This window comes from Lemur catta, chromosome 5 (assembly GCF_020740605.2).
Source record: "Lemur catta isolate mLemCat1 chromosome 5, mLemCat1.pri, whole genome shotgun sequence".
Lineage (NCBI taxonomy): Eukaryota > Metazoa > Chordata > Mammalia > Primates > Lemuridae > Lemur > Lemur catta.
The window spans coordinates 79,775,379-79,793,229 of NC_059132.1; the positions used below are offsets into that span (position 1 = coordinate 79,775,379).

At 39.3% G+C, this 17,851-nt stretch overlaps 1 protein-coding gene across 5 annotated transcripts in view; it reads left to right on the forward strand.

Moving 5' to 3' along the window:
- Nucleotides 1-17,851, forward strand: part of FNIP2 (folliculin interacting protein 2) — a 117,090-nt gene that overhangs the window by 24,067 nt on the left and 75,172 nt on the right. For 3 of the 5 annotated variants that reach the window (XM_045552184.1, XM_045552187.1, XM_045552186.1), the window contains exon 1: nt 9,225-9,705. The exons of the other annotated variants lie outside the window; for them this stretch is intronic. In XM_045552184.1, the coding sequence (XP_045408140.1) occupies nt 9,530-9,705 (176 nt within the window). In that variant the 5' untranslated portion in view covers nt 9,225-9,529. Of the gene's footprint in view, nt 1-9,224; nt 9,706-17,851 lie in introns of those variants that run through there. 5 annotated transcript variants of the gene reach the window in all.

Genomic DNA, 17,851 nt, shown 5'->3' on the forward strand with positions numbered 1-17,851 from the left:
TGAAGGAAAACAGGAGAGAAGCATCTGCTGTCACTAACTTAGCTTCTTCATAGATTTCCTTGAATAATTCCCATTACTTTTGTTATTCTGTTATGTACATTGACTATTCCATTGAGTGGATTTGTAGCAGGACAAGAATTTGTAGGGTGCCAGTAAGAAGGCTGTTGCAGCAGTCCTGGCAAGACACAGGGCTTGGACTAGGGTGGTGGCATAGGCAGCTGTGATGGAAGCTGCTGTGTGTCCATTGGCCCAAGTCACGAGGGAACCAGGAGCACCATATGCTCTGGATGAAACTTCTTGCTCAGCCTTACATATCACCAGTGGTGAGCGAAGGGAGGGTCTTAGTACTCTGGGTATTCTAACAAGACCTTCTCCCACAACACTAGGAGCTCTGTTACACCATCACTACATGTGCTTTGAGACCGTCAGCTCACTAATTTCATTTTCCTCTTTGTCTTATTTACAACTACTTATACTGGCAACCATGAGAAGCCCAAGGCTTCTAGGTTTTTCCTTAACCCAAGTCTTCACTCTCCATGTAGAGGGATGGATAATTAGGTGAGTCTCCTTCCCCCTCAGTACTCTCCATTGCTTACCCTCGCCCTGCTTCATCTTCTGCTATAACACTTACCATTTGTTTTGGCATACCAAATATTTTTCTAAATTATCGGTTCCCTCTTCTGCCACTATCATGTAAACTTCATGAAGACAGGGGTTTTGTTCAGTGTTGTTCATGTATCAACAGCATCCTGAATGGGGCCTGGCACATCACATCTTTAAAAGGATGAATGAGTGGAATCCTAAGTCTTTCAATAACATATTTTAGAAGTAAGTTCATAAATTGTTCTGCAAAATCAATGAGATGCCGTTATAAACTCTAAAGGAATATCAAATTGCTCTTTATTTAATTTAATCCCATTTGGTGGCTTTTTTAATTGCAATATATATTAAGGAATAACTAGTAATTCCAAAATTACCCCAATGGCAATAATAATAGTTATTGTTTATATGATGTCATTTAGAGTAAACCGATTAAATTATTTATTCCTCTGTGAGATGGTTTGTCTCCATGTTGTAAGTATTTGAAAAAATTACAAATGCTTTAAAATGTTATAAGTGTAAGAGAGAGGCCTTTTCACAAAAATGCTCTTCTCCTAGAAGACTTATAGACCTGTTTAGTGGGGGACCCAGGTGTGTAGTTTACCTGAATGGAACAAGGCATATGAGAAGGTACAGAATGATGAGAAGGTACCGCAGGGGCCTTCGTACTCAGCCCAGGTGGCTAAAGCTTTGCTTGTGGTTTTGGGCACATGAGCTGCTGCTTCTAAATACCGACAGCATTTTAGGGCTTGACTTTAACTGTACAGTTCCCCATTGCATGCTGAGTAATCCAGGTATCAACATCAGAAAGTTCCAAAGGATCAACAGAAAAGTTTAATTATGTCATAGCTGTATATCTAAATGGAAGGGAGATGGAGGTAGCCAAGAGTTCACTCAGTATTTTTTCAATGAATTAAACAACTTAAACAATTTCCCTAAGCATGATGACAGTTTTGATGGGGAGAATGGGAGCACTGAAAACTGGCAGCACTGTGGAGCCATTTTCTGTCAGTTACGTAGAGCCAGCGAATGGGATGAATAAGAATTTCTGTAACAACTCCTCAAGACACCTTCTGCTCTGCTTTGTAACTGTGTGCCTGATTACGTGATTTGCGGAGAATGAGAGACCTGTGAGTGATTCCAGAGATGATGGCCCCAACCCAGTAGCTCAGCTTCCAACTTCTTGAACAGGTCTGGACTAACGATACCTTTCCTATATCCAAATGCTAGTGACAACCTGGCTTGAAATCAGAGTGAAAGTTTAGAAGTTATATAATTAATATTTTGTTGCTAACGCATTTCTAACTTTTGGTGATTTTTTTTTTTTTTTTTTGAGACAGAGTCTTACTCTGTTGCCCAGGCTACAGTGCCGTGGTGTCAGCCTAGCTCACAGCAACCTCAAACTCCTGGGCTCAAGCGATCCTCCTGCCTCAGCCTCCCGAGTAGCTGGGACTACAGGCATGCGCCACCATGCCCGGCTAATTTTTTCTGTATAGATTTTTAGTTGTCCATATAATTTCTTTCTATTTTTTTTTTTTTTAGTAGACACGGGGTCTCGCTCTTGCTCAGGCTGGTCTCGATCTCCTGACCTCGAGCGATCCACCCGCCTCGGCCTCCCAGAGTGCTAGGATTACAGGCGTGAGCCACCGCGCCCGGCCACTTTTGGCAATCTTAAAAATAATCCCGTGGCTGTTATTAATTTTAGTGAAACCTGGGGATGGGTTGTAAAAATAATACATAAAAAAGAACGTAGATGGAGATCTGATATTGGACCTTTAAAAAAAAGGTCATGAAAGTCTTTATCTAAAGTACTGGTTATCTGGGTGATTTGAAAAAGGGTGAATCATTTGACTGAGACAAAATGATAAGCAGTGCCCCTTTTTGTGGGCAGCTACACCGCAAAGCCTCACAACCTCTTGTTAACAGGCCTGACCTGGCCGCCTCTTTTTCTTGTTAAAGTTTAGATATGAAATAGTTACAAACATGCTTCATTGTAGCTCTTCTCCCAGAGCCACTGTTTCACTCGTTAGGCTGGAGATTTCCTGGAGTGTTATCTTTGTTTTCCTTATCTCTGTGTTGTCTGCACGCTGGTACTTGGTCAGATAGCCTTTGAAGTAGCACTTTTTCAAAAAAAAAGTATAATGTGTGTGGTTTAAAAATTCCTGTCATTGTTATGTATATTGTATTGCTGCTTGGTACTAAACAAGGTTTCCAAACTTTTTGTTTGTTTGTTTTTGGTTTTTGTTTTGTTTTAGTTAGATACTTTAAGAGGGTAAGAGCTGCAGCTATATACTTTTGCTGGTCTGTGTAAATATTAATATAGAAAATTTTTTTCAAAAGTGTCGTTAGTCTGGCACTCAGAGGTATCCCGATATATTTTTTTTCTACTTTTGGTTTTTAAAAAGCACACTTATTACCAAAGTGCATATACAATTTTGTATCCTTCTCTTTTTATTTAACATTATAACATAATTATCTTTCTGTGTTTCACAGATTTTATGAAGCCATGCCACTCATTCACTCATTCTTTCAGTTACAGAGTGCCTTCTGTGTGCTGGGTGCCAGATGCTTTGCTCTTCAAAGTTTGGAGACATGGGAGTAGAAAATAATCTAGATTATAACTAGGTGCTGCAGATCACCCTGAATTTTCATGTAACTGTTATCTGAATCTGAAAACCAAATGATCTCCCAGGTAGTTTTACATTTTAAGTCAAAGCAGTTATACTGGTTGGTTTTATTGTACATTTAAGCTAACTTTGTGTGAATCAAAAAAATCATTCTGCTTAGGAGCCTGTCCCCAGCTAACGTGCTGGACTGGCCAGGGTGGAGTGGGGAGGACAGAGCAGGGTCCTGCAGGATGGCTGGTGTGCTTGGCTCCTGCACAGGGGTTGTTTACAGTCAAGTAGGGCAGGGTTCATGGCAAGGTGTCCGACAAGACACTTAGTCACCCACAAAGCACATGACTGGGGCCTTGTCCTCAGTGAACTGAATTAGTGAGAATTTAAACATTCTAAGTGGCCTGGGGTTCGAGATGTAGGAGAAATAATTTGACTTGATTTATCAGTCAGTGATATCCACCTACCTCCTCCTAACTTTTTCCAAAATCTGTTCACAGATAGTCAAATGCAGAATAGTGTGCAGCTGAACAGGGTGGGCTCACTCGTGAGCAAGGACGCCTGGGTTTAATTCCTGGCTCTGCCACTGACAAGCTTGGGCAATTCCTTCCCCTTTCAGTGCTTCATTCTTCTTATCAGTTAAGATACAGCTACTACCTATTTCCTGTAATTAAATGGAACATGTAGGATGATGCCTGGCACATAAAGTAAGCACTTGGTGAATCTAGCTAACTCCAGGCATTATCTACTCTATATGACTGAGTTTGCACATATCACCAAATTTCCTGAGTACTCAGCTCGTCAGTTGAGTTTAGGTGGCATTAGGGCAGGTATGTTACTTTTTAATTGCACACTGAACTGGTATTGTGAGGATGGGCTGTTGCTTAACTGTTAGGAGCTATCCATGACCACATTTCTGAAAACAGCCACGTATTGACAGACTTGGTTCCAATCCTGGTTCTGTCTCCAAACCCTGTCCCCCTAAAGCACACTGCTTCAAAAATGCTCTCACATCCCCTTTTTTAGTCTACTTGCTCTAGCCTTGATGAAGACCTTTTTGGGTTTGTTTTTAGTAAACTTCATATTGAATTATAATACATACACAAAAAAGTATACATATTCTGCTTGCTGTGTATTCACAGCACAGTACTCATATCAAGAAACAGCATCCCATAACCTTTTTATGTCTCCTGGAGACCAGGCTTTGAGAATCACTGGTAGAAAGGTTCGTGATCAGTTGTTCCTGGGCATGGAGAAGGCATTGTGGAAGAGCGGGAATCACCCCAATAAAGAGGAGGCTCAGTTATAGTGTTGTGGATCCCTCCCCTCCTACATTCTTCCTTTTGTTCATTAAGATAATGTGAATAGGCCAAGAAAGATTCTTGATAGAAAGATTTATTAGCTAAGAATAATTTAGACTGGACTTTTGGGGGAGCTATATTAGCCTTAGTTTTTTCTTTTTTCAAACCCACTGCAATCGTGGGCTTTGAATTTATTTTCATTACATATGGTGATCTCTGCTTTTCATCAGGTGAAGAGCGGTCAAGGGAATGCAGAAATGCATGAATACTTGCTTTGAAACTTTCCTGACTTTAATTCTTCCAACCCTACATCAGGTGTGGGAATGGGCTTTTTCTCAGATGTCAAATCTTGGGTTGGAGGTGGGTCCTGGGAGGGCTGCACTGGAAAGATTTGGAGGGAGAGTAGTCTGGGCACGACAGGAAATAGTGTTCTGGTTGATTAGAGATTTTGGCCATGGGCTAAAGAGGTTGGACTGGTGTCTCGAGTACCAGATACTTGCCTTCAGTGATCTAAATGATACTCATGCCATTTATTTACTAGTAACTTGGCATTCTTTTGTGGGGCCACTTAGTACCTGGGATATGAGATTGCTAGCAGTTCAAATAGCAGCTTAAAAAACTGAACCAGTATTCTCCTCTCCTTCCATATATCACATGGATTCATCATACTTCCATACTTCTCTGGTCCTTCCTGCCAGTGATCTATTAAGTTCATCTATATTGTGAAAGTATCAGTGATGGCAGCAGCTGTTCCATCAACATATTGAACTACACGTGGAGTGTTGGGGTCTAGTCAGTGATTGCAGACACTTTTGTAAATGTGTAAATGTTGGATAACCCAAATTATTTCCTGTGAAACTTGGATCAACTGTGTGAGGGAAATAGAGAACTTGGCCATGTATAGGGTTACAAGTAGGGTTGATGATAAATTGTAATATGTATATTATTTGATATTTAAGAGCAGGGTACCCAGCATGATAATGAATAACAGTATGAATCCCTATATGAGAGGATAATTCCATTTCAGGAGGGAGAAGATTGAGAAAACAGGGAGATTGGATTGAGGGAGAGAACAGACTTTTGGGCATTGAAGATCTAAACATACCTTCTCTTAGCTACTCTCTCAGCTGCTCTCTCACCCAGAAGAAAAGTTGTGAATAATTATTGTTTTTTTCCATTTACTGAAGAAATTTTAGAGCTCCCATTTGAACAGGAAATTTTGGGTCATATAGAGGTATCCCTTTTAAGTATTATAGTTGTGGTTTTGATATACATCTCTACATTATTACATTTTATCAGATTTTAAAGCATTAAGATTTATTAAGCAGAATAACAGAGGAAATGGCATTTTCACTTTTTAAAAAATCTAAAAGTCCTCTCTGTTAAGGTATCATAATAAGTCACATTCACAAGATGTTAAAGCCTCCAAGGAACTTTTGCTGTAGTAAACGAGAGGGAAATGGAGAAATGGTGTGTGAGTGTATGAGCACCCTCCTGATCAGAGTGTCAAAGAAGCCTACTGCTTATTGCAGGTAGATTCATATCATAGCTTTCATGCAAATAATTAGTGTTATTAAACCAATTGGAAAGTATCTGTTGGGCATCTACCATAGGTAAAACCTATATGAGGTACAAAGATGAATGTCAAGACCCAGTTTTTATACTTAAAGAATTTATAATCCAGTTAGGATCACAAGACATATACACTATTACAAAGCAATTATGTGTTAGATATTCAAAATGGGGTTAAAAAATATTACAGAGGCGTTCAAGAACAAAAAGATCATCTAGCCTAGGTAATCAGGAACGTCTTCATGGGGAAGATGGAATTTTTACTAAGGAAGTGATTCTTAAATGTGTGGTTCTCAGACCAGCGGCAACAGCATCCTGGGAACTTGTTAGAAATGTAAATTCTCAAACTCCACCTCAGAACTGCTGAATCAGAAACCCTGAGGGTAGGCCTGGCAATTTGTGTTCATACAAGCTTGCTAACGTTTGAACACCACTTTACCAAGGAAGTGGTGGCTAAAGGTGTGCTGACTGAAGTTAGGGAGAGACAATAACTGGCATACAGTAAGTGCTGAGTTAACGATGGCTGCTCAGCGAAGGAGACACACAGCAGGAGAGGTTTAGAGTTTCTTGTGCCATTTGGTTTAGTTTCTGTTTAAGAGAATTCTGTCTGACTTCAGGTGGATGCTTATTTCATCCAATTCTCCTTTGTAACCGTGTTGTCATTTTTATCTCCTATTATTCCCATCATTTAAAATGTCTGCACCACCTGGATAGGGGATAAAATTTGCATTTTTATGACCTTATCTGAAGCCTCTGGAAAATGTAAAAGCCACGTATTACAATGATTGAACATTTTGGGGGCTAACTACTAGGTAAAAGTGTATACAGAATAGATGTTTAAATAGAGAGTTGATGTTCTTTTATCAGATCTTGGATAAATGTCATTTAGAGATTTAAGTTTTAAAACTGAAATTCATCTTTTATACATAAAAAGTGGGGTGTGTTCCCCCAGCAATTCCACTACATGTTTTATAAAATTCAGGGTTGGGGAGCATTTTTAAATCCCCTACATTGAACCCATACTTTGGTTTCTCCTGTGATTCTAGACTATCTAAACCTTAGGTGAATTGGAGACATTAATTTGGGGCATCACTTGTCAGGCAGGTAGGTTCTTAGTGAATGGAGGCTTTACCTTCAGCCTTTGCTCACTGAGCTGCCCAATGCCTAAAGTGGAAAGTGCCTAAAGTTTTTATAATGCTTGCGTAAGTAATCTTCTGATTCTCTCTTCAAAAGAGAAAGTGATTTTAAAGATAGTTCAAGGGAAAAAAAGACCCCTTGATCAGCCTATGGCCATGGCAGTTAAGCTTTAAGCTCAAAATGAATTCCCCTTCATGAAAAAATGAATTCATTTTCTCCTAATAGGTTTTATCTTGATATTGTCAATTTAGCCTGTGCCACAAAGAGGTCAAGTTATTGTCATAGGTGTGTTGCAATCTTTATTTCTCAAGGGAGGGTGTATTTAAGATCATTTTTTTGAGTTCATTATGTAGGAATTATAGGGGTCACATATGTCATAATGTCTTTTTTTTTTTTTTTTTTGAGACAGAGTCTCACTTTGTTGCCCGGGCTAGAGTGAGTGCCATGGCGTCAGCCTAGCTCACAGCAACCTCAAACTCCTGGGCTTAAGCGATCCTACTGCCTCAGCCTCCCGAGTAGCTGGGACTACAGGCATGCGCCACCATGTCCAGCTAATTTTTTCTATATATACTTTTTTTTTTTTTTAGTTGTCCAGATAATTTATTTCTATTTCTAGTAGAGACGGGGTCTGGCTCAGGCTGGTCTCGAACTCCTGACCTCGAGCGATCCACCCGCCTCGGCCTCCCAGAGGGCTAGGATTACAGGCGTGAGCCACCTCGCCTGGCCTGTCATAATGTCTTAAGGGAACTGAGGGCTCCGCCATGACATGGTTAGTTTTTCTCACACTTGTGGAGTGAAATACATGGCTGCCGTATATAAAGATACATTTAAAACTTCCTGAAGCCAAAGAACCAGTCAAACATTCATCAGATTTTAGGGATCCATTAATGTTTTCTTCAGCCAAATTATAGGACTAGGAAGAGGAAGAGGAATAGGGGTAGGGGCAATCCCTTATAGTTTTGTGTATCAAGATTTGATCTATATTCCAGGGACGTATGATTTTTCTTTCTTTCTTTTTTTTTTTTTTTTTTGAGATAGAGTCTCACTCTGTTGCCTGGGCTAGAGTGTCATGGCGTCAGCCTAGCTCACAGCAACCTCAAACTCCTGGGCTCAAGTAATTCTCCTGCCTCAGCCTCCCGAGTAGCTGGGACTACAGGCGTGCACCACCATGCCCGGCTAATTTTTTTCTATATATATTTTTAGCTGTCCAAATCATTTCTTTCTATTTTTTATTAGAGACGGGGTCATGCTCTTGCTCAGTCTGGTCTCGAACTCCTGACCTTGAGCGATCCTCCTGCCTCGGCCTCCCAGAGTGCTAGGATTACAGGCATGAGCCACGGAGCCTGGACTGATTTTTATTTCTAATGAAATGTTTTCTTTATGAATGCACAGAATCATAGTGATATGCTATATTCTCATTTTTCAGATGAGGTATGTTAGTGTCAGAAGTCAAAATTGAACGGCTTTTGTCTTTGGGTTCTAGTAGTTCAGGGCTTTCTCAATTTGGATATGCCCAGGAATTCAGCACAAGTTTTGAGGGCTTATTACTTCTTATTATCATTATTATTTTTCTTACCAATTTTTTTCTTGCGTTAAAGCAAGTATATGTCCTTACTCTGCCCCCAAGGTACTTCCTATACGTTAAGGCCTACGTTTGGCTGTTGTGGGTAACCGTCTCTCACTTGCTATGAGTAGGATTTTGCAAGGTTGCAGAGTAAGACCTGTCAGCTGATGCTTGCTCACATGACACCATTAAGAGGGTGGTGTGGCCAATGTCAGAACAACCTTGCAGCTGAAGGCAAGTCACTGCATTTGCTCAGAGCCATATGAATAGGTCTTGTGACCAATTAATTGACTACTACATAATCTCTAGCTAGGGAGGACAGATGGAGTGAGTCATTCCAAGCTGCTCAACCTGTTGAGTGTTTTGTCTTTTGCTAACTGGAGTACAAGCTTAGGAACAAAGTAGGAAGAGGGATTTGGACTTGCCTGTGTTTATAATGAATTTGCAGACAGCATGTTTTATAACGTGATGGATGCATCTGACTTCCTAAATCATTGGCAGGCTTAATTTACGTAACAAATGAATGTTCCCCACTCCTTTTTTTTTTTTAACTTTTGAAAGAGGAAATTAGTAGGCTGCTGCCAAGTAGCTTTTCTCATACTCTAAAGGGAGTGAAATGATTGTTTAGAACTGCTGGTCACTGTGGATTATCCCTCAAATAACAAAGGAACGTCAAGATTTGTGTCCAAGTCCATGTTGATGGTTGGGATAAACCGGAAGAACGTCAAACCACTTAGGAGATGTGTGGCGGCACAACGAAGACCACATACCAGCCAGGGGGCTGGCAAGATTCAGCCAGATGTGTGAGTGATGCCGTTTCTGGTGCTGGGAGAATTTACAAGACTCTTTTATGCACAAAGATTCGAAAACGTGCGGGGGTAGGAAGGAACACTGATCACAAGGGACTCCACAACAGGTTTGAAACTTTAGTTCTATTTCAAAGTCTCAGATAAATTTTTATTTAACTCACTGTGTACCAAGGAGATGGAATTACATTGATCTGACAGTTTTTCAGAAGTGCTTCTAATAGGAGGAATGGGGTCGTTGGGGGATTTGCAGAGACAAAAACCTTTCTTTTATAGAATAGGTGTAAAATGGGTATTTTTTCTGTGATTCTACTACCCATCTACTTTTTTCTTAACTTTTCATTACCTCTGCTGGAGCCAACATGTAAGAAATGGTTACATGCTTGTCTTTTGTTAAAGCTTGAACAATGCTATTCACAGTAATTATCAGGAAAAAAAGTTGCGGTCCTGAAGTACCACCAAAGCTAGTAGATGGGGTGCAGGACTGGGAGTTCTCGTTTCATAGTCTGTGTGGTGGGTGGCCAGTCGTGCAGAAAATTCTGTAGCAAGAGAGAGAGAGCCTAGTCTTCCTCTGGAAAAAATCTTTTTCATGAGTAGGATGTATTATGATCAACTAATTTTAATAATGTAGCTTGTCTCAAGAGAGTAACTGTACTTGCTATTTTCTTTTTGGTTGATTTTTTTTTTTCATCCACTTTGGAAGAATTCATTAATTTTATTAGTAGTAAAACTTGAAACACTATTGTAAAGAATTTTATTGCATACAATAAAAAGGAAAAACTCTTTGAGAATTACATTTCATTCCAAAATCTTATTAGACAGATAATAAGGACAGCCAAAGGTTAAGCACTGATTCTCATGATTAGTGTAAAAGTAAGTTTCTAAATTCATCCAAATTTTTTTTCTTACAGAAATTTTCTCAAAATTAACATGTCTCATAAATTATTTATCCCATAAATATGGTTCCTGGTTTTCTTAAAAATAATCAGGATATAGTTTATGCCATGTAAAAATCTTTATCGTTTTTTAAGAGAACCTTGAAATGGGATATAGTCAACACAGGATAAGAGCCCAGTAGATTGGAGAGTTAGGGAGAAGTGGGGAAGTCATTTTACAAGTGTTTGGTCATGTGCTGTTCACTCAATTAAGGAGATATATTTGTGGAGGAAGAAGTAATGATATGGTATGTTAGAAAAATACATTTGAGTGTTCAGATAAGAATTTCACTTTTATAATATCTGTGTTTATCTGTTTCTCATCAAGAAAGGGCAGCTGAGTGATAGGAGAGAGTAATAGAGCGACACTCAGTTCCTCCGGATCCTAATCCCCCACTCTGTCACCTGGGAGCCTCCCAGCCCTGGGCCAATAACCTGGCTTTTTGGTGTCTCACTCTCAACTATTAAGCTATAGTTGGTTCAGATTATTTTAAAAATTCTTTCTTCTCCTAAGATTCTGAGATATAGCATTAGGACCTTCTGTGTTCTCTATTATTCTGTAGAATTCTAGACCCACAAATAGGTATTTAGGGTGAAGGACAGGAAATAAGTGTCCAAGAAGAAAATAATATGCAGGGCCACACCAATATTTATAAGACTTCTAAAATTTTTGGTATGACCTGCTGCTCCTTACTTTGAATAAACTTGCTATTTGGTAGAATTGTGATCATTTTTGTTTAAGCAACACTTTAAACTTAAAATGGTATTATACCCATTATCCCTTTTCCTTATTTTCTCTTCCTTTAGATTCACTTCTCTAATGCTGACTTTTTTTAAAATTTTATACAGTGATGACATATATTTGTCAATTAATTGGAACTGTCTCTGGTCAGACCAGTTGTGTTGGTAGACCTTATCTGCTTTCTCTTCCCCTTCCTACAATCTTGAAAACATATTTGTCATTTTCAGTATTGTGCTTGGTTTCCAGAATTTCTTTAGGACTGGGGCCAACTCAAAGGTTAAAGTGAATTATTGACAGGAGCTTGCACTGAAGGATCTGGCTCCAGGGTGCTCACGAGTTATCTGTTTGTCCAAGTCATGTGGCAGTCAGTCAGGTAGGACTTCCAACTCCCTTTTTGCTCTTGGGTATGTTAAATTAGTAGTTTCAGGTGGTCTTGTTAGCTGAGCACACCGATAAGCAGGGTTTTTTTTTTTCTCCTCATGATTTTACAGTTATTGAAAAGATGAAGAGAAAGATTACACAAGTACAGTAGAATCATGTTGCGTGCCTAAAGGTAGCACAGTGTAAAACTGACACAGTTCAGTGCAGAAAGAAACATTTTGATCATCTCATAGTGGTTCATGTGGCATGAAACATTTCAACACAGAATGTCTTCTTTATCTTCATTTCCATTCTCCTTAAACTTTATAATGATAAATATTGGGGTTCAATTCATTTCACAAAATTCCAGAGTCAACATAAACTACAATTTGATGAAAGGCATTTTAGATGGTTTGTCATTAAAAAAATTCCTTGCTAAAACTCACTTCAAATATAGTAACTCTGAAATATGATGCTGGGTATATGGTATAGTCTTCAAATAATTGCTTCCAATTTTCTTTCTTAAAATACTGACTATAGCAAAGCTGCTAACAACTTTTGATTTTTTTGAAACTTTCCCAGCTAATTAAATAAGTCCATAGGATTGTTTACATGAGAAATCTGGGAGTATTTGCTAAGCCTATTTGTGAATCATTTCTCTGTTGGCAAGAGAAAACTTGCCATAATCTTGTCTTTAAAATATACCCTTCACACCCTGAAGAGGAACTGAAACAAAGCACTTCAGAGTCAATTGTGCTTTACAGTTTCATATCTTGAAATTTGGATTCAGAAAAAACTCTCAGTACTGCTTTAGAATCACCAGGATGGAAGAAGCAGGCAGATTAATGAATGTAGATATCTGTCTTATGTATATTTATAAGAACTAATTCTATTTAGAAAGGAAAATCCTTAAATTGTGGTTGCTTAACAAGAAAGTAAGTACAGAAACCAGGGTGTATGTTCACGAAGTGAACTGCTTCACGTGGATAAGCTGACCATGATTTTTTACTACAAGTCTTTATTTATAGCAGTTAGGATTACTGACTAGGAAATACAAAAATAGTCACATATTTAGAGAGAAAGAGATGCTAAGGCAACAGACCAAAGAATTCTGAAGATTCTAGTAAAAGGTCATTAAAAAAAAAGTATGATGCAGGTTATAGGAATGGGAGGAGTATTTTCCACTGTGTTCTGCACATAGAAACTGAAAACCATTCTACTTTGATAATACTTAATAGTAAATGTAGCTGTTGGACAGGTTGGATGAAGTGGGTAGAGGAAAAAAAAAAATGAAACCCTAGTCAGCTGATGGTCTTGTGCTTTGTGACAGCTTCACCAGGAGGTTGTAAATTGCTGGGTGTGACTCTTTCAGTTGCATTGGGTATTGCTGTCACAAGCTCTTCTGCCCTTCCTGCATTCCTTCCCTTTTTACTGATTTTATGTGCCATGCGGATTTTTCTTTGACTAGTTAGAGTTTATTTCCACTGGTTGATGTAATTTGAGACTGACTGAGTGAATAAATGAAGGATTACAGTGGCGATTTGGTATTGCTGCAGTGTCACGTCTGATTAAGGATTCAAGAACATTCATCTTTTCCCTCTGAGGATGATACATCACGTACTGGGAATAAATCAGAGCAGTCTCAGTATAGGGGATTTTCATAGAAGCTGACAACTGACATAAACTTTTGTCTGGGTCGTATTTGGATAAGCATGGATGATGTAACAGGGTAAAGCACTGTTATTAGTCACCGTAACTAATTGTGTCCAGAATGACAGTGTTCCAGACGGAAGTCCAGATGACTCCAGCTCTGGGGTCTGCGGGCCAGTCACTGGGGAGCTTCTGAAAGCCATTTCTCCTCCAGTTCCTGCTCAGCTCTGTGCTGACCTGGAATGCTCACTGCACTGTCCACGATTCCTGGTTCTCCTGTCATGACTCCTGTTGTGAGTCAGGCTCCAGCTTAGCCTTATCCGTTTATTGTTATAGTAACAAAAGCTGAATAACTGCTGAACAGTGATGTAGCAAGCCCTGGTGGGAATTGGAGAGAGCAATAACTTGTGACCCATCTAAGATTATAATTGAGCTCCCAATCAAAACTCACTGAAGGGAGTCCAGCCTGTGGGCTGTAAAAATACCAAGGTTCCTGGGAATTCTCTCTCTTTTTATGGGGTCCCAAGGGGATGTGTGGGTATCAGGTATGCATACATCCGTCAACCTTCCTATCTTGAAGGGTTTAAGAAAGGTTAACAAAAAAAAAAAAACTACTTTCAGGTCTTTATGTAACAGATGTGAATGAAAATCCTTTTTTCTCATTGTGCCATATCTGTTCACTTTAATGCCTTACCCTGCCCAAAGGCAAAAAAAGAACTTAGTAAAATTAAGCTATTTTTTTACACTTACTAATTTTCTTTTTTCTTTCTTTTTTAAATTCAGCTCTCACTTGACTTTCTAGACTGTAGGACCAGATATAGTGGAAGGATCTTTGATTTGGGGATCTTCTCTATCCTGATTTCGTGATCTGGGGGTCTTCTCTGCCTTGAAGTCACTGTGTCTTTGGGAACGTCACCTCTTCTCTCTTTCCCAAAAAAATTAAGTGGTAGACTGGGGACAGTGGTTCCCAAATGTGTGAAGTGTTTTTAACAATGTGAGCTCCTGAGCCTCAACTTCAGATCCACTGGTTCCTGGAGGTAGAGCCTATGAAGTTTTGTTGATTAACTCACAGACATGCACATACAAACACACACAGATTCGGGGGTAATTCTAATGATAAGCCAAATCTGAGAACCACTGAATAGGTGGTATCTGTGGTCCCTTCCAGCTCTAACATGCCGATTACCTGTCAGTGACCCATGAGTCCCAAAGTTAGAGAAATGTGAAGATGGGGCCCTGGGAAATCAAGGGAGTCAGAACTATCTCAGTGACCTTTTTTCCATGCGAGGGAACAAGCCATGTGGGTATTTGAGGAAGTACATTTTCAGAGGGAACAGCAAGTACGGAGATCTTAAGACAGGAACATGCCTGGTGTGCATCCTAAAATGAAAAATATTGCCTGAGGGTGAAGATGATTTAGAGTCAGAAGGTAAATGGTCCTTCGTGATCCTTCGTGAGAATGTGAATAGGGTGCAGGTGTGCTTGTAGACCTGTCTAGCAGCTACACACCATGCTATGAGGGGGAGGCAGAGGTTGCCTGCCCATTAGGTATTAGACCTCTCCCATTGGCCCTTGCTTGTTTAAAAAACTGCTGTCATTATATTGTTTCTTTATATGTAAGAATTGTTCTCTGTTTGCAGTAACTGATACCTTAGTGTGAACTATTTTTATGGGAACTTTTTCCTCTGTTGGTAGCAGCAAGACCACATGAGAGGATTAGGTGCACTCTGTAGAACAGTGTGTGAGGACTGACCTCCCCTTTCCAGCTGGGTGGATAGAACAAAGGCTTGTAACAGGGGCAGGGGCAGACTTTTGATGGCTACATCCAGAGCTCAAGCAATGTGTTCTCTGTTCTCATCCTCAACGGGGCTTTTCTAGCAAACTATAACAGACCAAAATGATCCTCAGAGAATCATCCTATCACTATTTTAAAACTAGTGCTTATTCCTGAAAGTTCCTATACTTTAAAAGTTCCCTTGACAATTGAAACTTTTTTAGAAAGATTTTTTTCCTTTTAAATAGACTATTTTTTAGAGCAGTTTTAGGTTCACAGCAAAATTGAACAGAAAGTATAAAGTTCCCATATACTCCCTGCCCCCACACACTCAGAGCCCTACTACCAACATCCCACACCTGAGTGGTACATTTGTTACAATTGAACCTACATTGGCACATCATTATCACCCAAAGTCCATAGTTTGCATTAGGGTTCACTCTTGGTATTGTATATTTTATGGGTTTTGACAAAATTATACTGACATGTAGCCACCATTCATACAGGATAGTTTCACTATGGTAGAAATGTTCCATGCCTTGCCTGTTCATGCCTCCCTCTCCCCTAAGCCTCGACAACCACTCATCTTTTTACTATCTCCATAGTTTTGCCTTTTGTAGAATGTCGTTTGGTTAGAATCATACCGTATGTAGCCTTTAGGTTGGCTTCTTTTGCTTAGCGATATGCATTCAGGTTTCCTCCATGTCTATTCATGGCATGATAGTTCATTTCTTTTTAGCATTGAATAATATTTCATTGATTATTTATCTCTTCACCTACTGAAGGACATCTTGGTTGCTTCCAAGTTTTGGCAATTATGAATAAAGCTGCTATATATCTGTGTATAGGCTTTTGTGTGGACATACGCTTTCAACTCATTTTAGTACATACCAAGGAACACGATTGCTGGTAAGGTAAGAGTATGTTTAATTTTGGAAGAAACTACCAGTCTTCCAAAGTGGCACCACAAGCAATGAATGAGAATTCCTGTTGCTCCGCATCGTCACCAGAATTTGACATTGTCAGTATTCTGGATTTGGCCATTCTAATGGGCATGTAGTGATACCTCATTGTTGTTTAATTTGTATTTCTCTAGCAACATATGATGTGGAACATCTTTTCATATGCTTATTTGCATATCTATATCTTCTTTGGTGAGGTTCTGTTAAGGTCTTTTACCCATTTTTTAACCAGATTGTTTTCTTATTGTTGAGTTTTAAGTATTCTTTATTTGAGATAACAGTCCTTTATCAGATACCTCTACTGTAAATATTTTTTCCCAGTCTGTGGCTTGGCTTCTCATTCACTTAACGGTATCTTTCTCAGAGCAGAAGTTGTTAATTTAGTGAAGACAAGCTTATCAATAACTTGTTATATCCCTTTGGTGTTGTATCTAAAAACTCTTCACCATGTCCAAGGTCATCTAGATTTTCTCCTGTGTTATCTTCTGTGTGTTTTATATAAGTTTTGCATTTTACATTTAGGTTTGTGATCCACTTAGGGTTAATTATTGTGAAGGATGTAAAGTCTGTATCTAGATTCATTTTTTGCATCTGGATGTCCTATTGTTCTAGCACCATGTGTTGAAAAGGTTATCTTTGCTCCATTGTATTACCTGTGCTCTTTTGTCAAATATCAGTTGACTCATATTTATGTGGATCTTCTTTTGGGCTCTCTGTTCATTTCTGTAGATCAATTTGCCTATTCTTTTGCCAATGCCGCACCATCTTCATTCATGTAGCTGTATAGGAAAGGTTGGTTAGTATAAGTCCTCTGACTTTGTTATTCCCCCTTAAGTAGTGTTGGCTAATCTGAGTCTTTTTTTTTTTTTTTTTTTTTGAGACAGAGTCTCACTTTGTTGCCCGGGCTAGAGTGAGTGCCGTGGCATCAGCCTAGCTCACAGCAACCTCAGACTCCTGGGCTTAAGCGATCCTACTGCCTCAGCCTCCTGAGTAGCTGGGACTACAGGCATGCGCCACCATGCCTGGCTAATTTTTTTGTATATATATTTTTAGTTGGCCAGATAATTTCTTTCTATTTTTAGTAGAGACGGGGTCTCACTCTTGCTCAGGCTGGTCTCGAACTCCTGACCTCGAGCGATCCACCCGCCTCGGCCTCCCAGAGCTAGGATTACAGGCGTGAGCCACCGCGCCCGGCCGCTAATCTGAGTCTTTTGCCTTTCCATATAAACTTTAGAGTAAGTTTGTCAATATCCACAAAATAACTTACCAAGGTTTTCATTGGAATTGCATTGAGACTTTAGATCAATTTGGGATGAACTGACATCTTGACAGTAATAAGTCTTCCTGTTCACGAACATGAAATATTCCATTTATTTAGTTCTTTGATTTTTTAAATCTGAGTTTTATAGTTTTCGTCATAGATCTTATACTTTTCTTTTTTAGCAGAACATATGTTAAAGTCACACTGTATGCATAATTCTGTGTTCTGCTTTTCAATCTTAACATCATATCACTGGCATTTTTATTTTTCAAATGTGGCATGTTTTTAAACCTCAGAAGGAAATTCAGAGGAAGGCCCTGGAAGGCAGAGGATGTTACCTTGACTTGTTGTCTACTAATATTAAGGTGTTAAGTGTGTGTAGTGGAGTTGGAAGAACACAGAATTTTGAGTCAGGAGACGTTGGTTTGAGTCTTGAGTTTGCCACTTGCTAGTTACAACCTTGTTAAAGTCTCCTGTCTAACTTCTATGTAGAATAGATTAATTCTGGCTCTCATAGAACATATGTGAAGGTTGACTCAGGTGAATTCTGTACAAGTGTTTGGCAGACTCTA